This window comes from Lactuca saligna, chromosome 4, assembly GCF_052625555.1.
Source record: "Lactuca saligna cultivar CGN05327 chromosome 4, ASM5262555v1, whole genome shotgun sequence".
Classification (NCBI taxonomy): domain Eukaryota; kingdom Viridiplantae; phylum Streptophyta; class Magnoliopsida; order Asterales; family Asteraceae; genus Lactuca; species Lactuca saligna.
Window position 1 is genome coordinate 34035640 of NC_136420.1, and position 6268 is coordinate 34041907.

Sequence of the window (6268 nt, forward strand, 5' to 3'; positions counted from 1 at the left end):
CCCCCATCCTTTATCCGGGCTTGGTACCGACACTAATAAACTAAAATGTTTACAAATGGCGGAGTTAATTTTTTTTTATGTATATGTTTTTTGTGAATATATTTTATGACATAAAGTTAATTTTTCTAGTCTTTTTAGATGCAACTTCTTTAATAAAATTTTCATAATCAATTTCTTTTACTAAATGTTTTTCAATTGACAAAATAGCTAATCCATTTAATCTTTCTTGTGACATTGTAGATCTTAAATAATTTTTCGATAGTTTTAATTTAGAAAAACTTCTTTCTGCAGAGGCAACGGTTACATGAATAGTTAATATAATCCTATAGGCAACATATGCATTTGGAAAAGAACTAAACTTTTTAATGTAATTAAGTATATTAATAATTGTATCACATTCTAAATATACAATATATCTTAAAAGTTTTAGTTCACGAAATAAATCTAAACCATCAATATCTAAGCTATCATCATGCTTTAAAGATTTTTCAAGATTTAAACAATGTTCTTTTAAAGTATTTTCATCAAATGATTTTAATTTTTCTATACTAAATAGAAAACAAAAATATTTTTGAACTCGTTAAATTGCACAAATCTACGTTTAAGTGAAGTAATGGATTTATCTGCTACATATAAAAAGTAATCAGTTTTAAATAACTGAACATGAGTTTTAATAGTTTCATTGGCAACATTTTCATCATATCGTCTATTTCTTTGAATGATACTTTTTCATGAAATTCAGGTTTTACGTTCATTTCTAAAGCCAATTCTTTTGCATAATCTAAAGCCTTTTCAAATCTGTTTTCTCTATATTCTTCAAAGAAACATACAAGTCCATTTAGTTGATCTATAGCATCATCGATACACATATCATTTGATTGCAAGCTTTTACTAACAATGTTAACAGCAAACAAAACATCATACCAAATAATCATTCCTAATAAAAATTCATAGTTTTCAAGTTCATATGTAGCTAAACATTTAGCTTCACTTTTAGTTTTTGGATCTCCACAACCTTTGGATAATTGTAAAAGTGTTTTTCTTAATTGTGGTGCTTGAAATCTAATTGCTTTTACACTTTCTACCCTACTTTCCCAACAAGTTTGCGATAATGATTTAAGTGTTAGGTTTGATATATTATCTTGTAATATTTTCCACCTTTGAGTTGATGAAGCAAATATCGAATATATACGTTGTATAACTCCAAAAAATTCACTAGCTTTATCACACGAATTAGCCATATCACAAATTACTAAATTTAAACTATGACAACCACACGGAGTGTAGAATGCTCTAGGGTAAATATCTAATAATCTTTTTTGTACACCTTGATGTTTTCCTTTCATATTTGATCCATTGTCATAGCCTTGACCCCTAACATCTTTTATATCTAGTCCTATATTTTTAATTTCATCAACTAATGCATCATATAAGCCTTTATCGGTTGTATTATCTATAATTAAAAATCCTAGAAAGTACTCCTTAACTTCAATTGGAGTTGTTGAAAGATCTAAACATCGTAAGATAATTGACATTTATTCCTTATAACTTGTATCGGGAGTATAATCAAGTATTATTGAAAAGTATTTAGCCTCTTTTACCTTTTTAATTATTTTACTTTTAACTTCTTCTCCTAATAAACTAATAAGTTCATTTTGCATATTGTGTCCAAGATAATGATTACGAATTTCTTTGTAATTAATTCTCCTAATATGTTCTCGCATAATAAAATCAAATTCCGCAATCATTTCAATTATAGTTAAAAAATTACCATTATTTTCTTCATAAATCTTTTCATTTGTTCCACGAAATGCTAAATTATTTTTTCCTAATGTTTTTACTACAGCACTGATTCTTATTAATACATTTTTCCAGTGTTCTTTTTCTTTATTTATTTGTTCTTGGATTTGCTTGTCAATTGTTTTATTATTTGCTAATCTAGTTTCTAATTCAATCCATGACCTCATATTAAGAATGTGTCTGTTACTTGCTTCGTGTCTTTTTAATATACTAGAAATATTGTTCCAATCATTATTACCTTTATATGCTAATGAACATGTAGGTGTATTCACATTAAGTAATTTACAGCAAAAACAAAAAACTCTATCTACATCTATGGAATAAACCAACCATGCTCGTTCGTATTTTTCTCCATTTGGTATTTTTTGCATGTAAAGAGATGTACTAAAGCTTCTTAAATGTTGATCTTTTGGAAATTTAAAATCATAAATCTTAATAGGACCTTTTTCTATGATTAAATCTCTTAAATTAGTACTAATATTATTCCATCTACTTGGATCATATATGTTTAAAGGTGTGTTATCATTTTCCCTATTAGTTTGTTCGTTATCAATTTCAATATTATTTTGTTCGTTATCACATTCACTATTAGTTTGTTCATTATCACATTCACTGTTAGTTTGTTCGTTATCAATTTCAATATTAGTTTGTTCGTTATCATTTTCACTATTAGTTTGTTCGTTATCAATTTCAATATTAGTTTGTTAGTTATCATTTTCACTATTAGTTTGTTCGTTATCAATTTCAATATTAGTTTTTTCATTATCATTATCAATATTAGTTGGTTCATTATCATTTTCAATATTAGTTGGTTCATGATCATTATTATCAACATTAGCTTGTTGTTCATTATCAACATTAGTTTGTTGTTGTTCATTACCAACATTTTTGTTTGTAGTTAAATATTTTAAAAATGACCCTTTTTGTTTATCTATAAAAGCTTCTTCTTGCATTTTTCGTTTCCTTTTTGAGGCACCAGATTCGTATTTTCTCTTTGACATGATTATTAACTATTTGATTAATAATAACTATAACCATAGAAGATATGGATTAGGATTATACCGTCCCTGAGATAATGGAAAACTCAAAAATGATGGAATCTGCCAATCTGAAATAAGTTATTGGACGTTCATTCCTGCACTGATCCACAGTTAAGGTTGAATAGAATATATAGAAAAACATGAAGGGTAAATAGTCTTTTATAGATTTTTATATTGTTGATGTGTTTTTCTTTTTCTAAAACACTTTTCAAACACATGAAATTGAAAGTTGTTTTAAAACAATGCAAATGAAATATAAATATAAAAAAGTAAAATTACAAACAATTGAAATGTAATTTGGAATGATTAGGACCACCTCTTGCTTGAAACAATGCAAATGAAAGATAAATATAAAAAATTAAAATTATAAACAATTGCACAGTAATTTGGAATGATTAGGACCACTTCTTGTGATTAGGACCACTTCTTCTCGTTTACTCTTCATGCATTTTTACTCTTATGATATTTAATTTACCAAACCCATTATAAAAGCACAATGAAACTTTTTAGACTTGGGCTTTCATCTATCTAAATTCTCAATAACTTAAACAATTGAAATCAAGATTACTTAATACAAAAATCATCATTGAAACTTGAAAGCATATGTAAAGCTCAACAGATTCCAACACAAGTATTATAAATTAAATGACAAGATTTCAAAAGTATATAATAGTTGCTTAGTTGCTCACAATTGGCTAAACCTAATTAATTGGCTATTACGCACAGTTAGATAATCACCGATGATGAGATGATACGAAAATCAAAACAAAAAAGTGCAGATACAAAGCATATTACCGAGTACCGACTTACCCTTTCAATCATTCAATCACCACAATAGAATAGCATTAGCAGCAGAATAACATTAGTAGTAGCAATAGATCATCAAATCAGGAGAAACCAAGAATGAAGAAGGAAGAAGAATTGAAGTCTAAAGAGTGAAGAACAGCAGGCACAACTTGCAGCGATTCAGCGAGAAAAACAACTCAACAGAAGAGTAGAAGAAACGATTGGAGAAGGGCCTGTATTCGAGAACGAGATTGGAAAAAAGAACGAATTTTTATGCCGTATCGTCGCTTGATTGAAGAATCGATCAACAATTAGTCAATTACGCCTAATTTTTTGGAAGCTACTAACCTTGGATCAAAAATAAACGGGGACCCTTACAATTGGGGACCCTAAGCCCTATCTATACTAACAAAGCAATAAGGCCGGCCCTGATTCTAAATTATAGTAAAAAACCATTAGTGATATGTTTCTAGACCCCCCCCCCCCCCCCCCCCGCGCGCGCGCACACACACACACACACACACACACACACACATATATATATATATATATATATATATATATATCAAACCTTGGTAAATATTTTTCTCCCAAATGTAATAAACCACCAATGCACCATATGTTGGTTTCCTCATTTCAATATCAGTTGAACCACCAGACCACACCTAATAGCACTATCTCTTGTTTGTTACAAATAATGTAATATTCTTTGTCTTTTCCTGAAGCTCATTGATCTTCTCATAATAGTAAAGGATGTCCTTAACATTTGAACCTTTCTCATTCTTCTTCATAAGAATATAGTCCTTTTTCCAAATGATTCTTTTAGTAACAGTAGTTGCAATCATATCTGGAGTCTTCTAGTAGTTTATTATTTTCCTTGTCTATATCATCAACCTTTTCCTTAGGCATGTATCTCTTCTTATAAATTTCTTAATTTTTCATATCTATGGAATTGAACTTAGAATGGTTACTGTGAAAATTTAAAGAGTTGGGTTTTCTATAGAAGTTCTTTGTGGAATTTGCAACTAAAGCATGTTCTTTAGCATCCTCAATCACATCATTAGATCTCTTCCCTTTTCCATTATGAATCTTTGAGACTGGAGCCAAAGGACCTCTAAAACCATTTTCTCTCCGATCTTTCAAACCATCTCCCTCATTAAATTTTTAAGCAACATACAGTTCATTCAAAATAATATGAAGTGATGGTCTTATGACCCTTAACAATCATAGTCAAACATTTCCATTCTTTACAAAGTGATCACACCAAAATTTGTATCCAGTAGTTTGGGCTAGTATATATATATATATATATATATATATATATATATATATATATATATATAGAGAGAGAGAGAGAGAGAGAGAAAGAGAATTCTAAAAAGTTTTTTTATTCTTGGAACAACAACTATTTTATGGAGTTCAAAGAAATAAGCTACAATTTGTTTATCTTTCACTAAGGAAGAATACGTTGCTACCACTACATCAACTTACCAAGCTTTGTGGTCAAGAAGAATTTTGCATGACTTGGGAGAACAACAAGATGAACCAACATCAATTTATTGTGATAATAAGTATGTTGTATAGCTTGTCGAGCAAAGCACATCGAAATTGAGCATCATTACATTCGCAATGAATTACAAACAGAGAAGTAAAGCTAGAGAGTTGCAGAACCGAAGATTAATTTGCAAATCTCTTGACCAAAAATCTATCCCAAAAAACATGAAGAACTGTGTCTTGGAGTTAGGAGTTTTCAAGTTTGAATCAAGGGATACTGTTAGAAGACTTATTCAAATATGTCTTTTGGTTACCTAATCAACATAAAATAAGGAAATATTCTAATCAATAATATATTCTTGTTTATAACTAGTTCTCCAAATTTGGAGTTAAGCAATTATTTCCTTCCATTGTTTTTTTCTAGCCTATTTAAGAGGCTTTTCTCCTTCAAAGAATGTCTCTTTTGATCAACAAAATCAAAATATTCTTTCTTACTGTAACTTATGTTTAGTTTCTCCAATAAACGACTAATAGATAACTTGCTTTGGTATGACAACTCAGTGGGTAAATGGAGGTGGTCGCTTGAAGAAGAGGGGGAGTACTCGGTTTGCTCTCTTAGGAAGGCGATTGATGATTGTATTTTGGATAGTACCCCCACGAACACTATATGGTGCAAAGTTGTTCCCTGTAAAATTAATCGGTTTATTTGGCGTCTTAAATTGTATAGGTTACCCACCATTGACAACCTGATGCAAAGATGTGTCCTAATAAACTCTTATGTATGCCCAACATGCAACTGTGATCATGAATCGATCCCCCATGTATTTCTCTAATGCCCAACAACTAAGGAATTGATGGATACCTTAAGAAGATGGTGGTCGAAACTCCCAGGTCTTTTGTAGTGTGCTGGAATTGATGACCTACTTAATCGTGGTGCAGGTCCAAGTTGGTCAAAATTAGACTCTTCTAAATTTGATAGGGTCATCCGTGCTTTTCTCTGGGTTTTTCGGTGTAACAAGAATGATATATGTTTCAAGAGTAACATTAAAATTATTCATATCCTTGCCTTTGAGGTTATTTACACCTCCTTTGGTTCAGTGTTAGAAGCAAACATGGTAGAAACTTAGATAATGACTATTGGTTGTAAT

The 6268-nt window shown here is 30.0% G+C and overlaps 1 protein-coding gene across 1 annotated transcript; it reads right to left on the reverse strand.

Annotated features, from left to right (window-relative positions):
• Positions 1–626: 626 nt before the first annotated feature.
• Positions 627–1535, reverse strand: LOC145039456 (uncharacterized). The gene has a single exon (XM_078987515.1). The coding sequence runs from the start codon at positions 1533–1535 to the stop codon at positions 627–629; it is 909 nt and encodes a 302-aa protein (XP_078843641.1).
• Positions 1536–6268: the final 4733 nt, after the last annotated feature.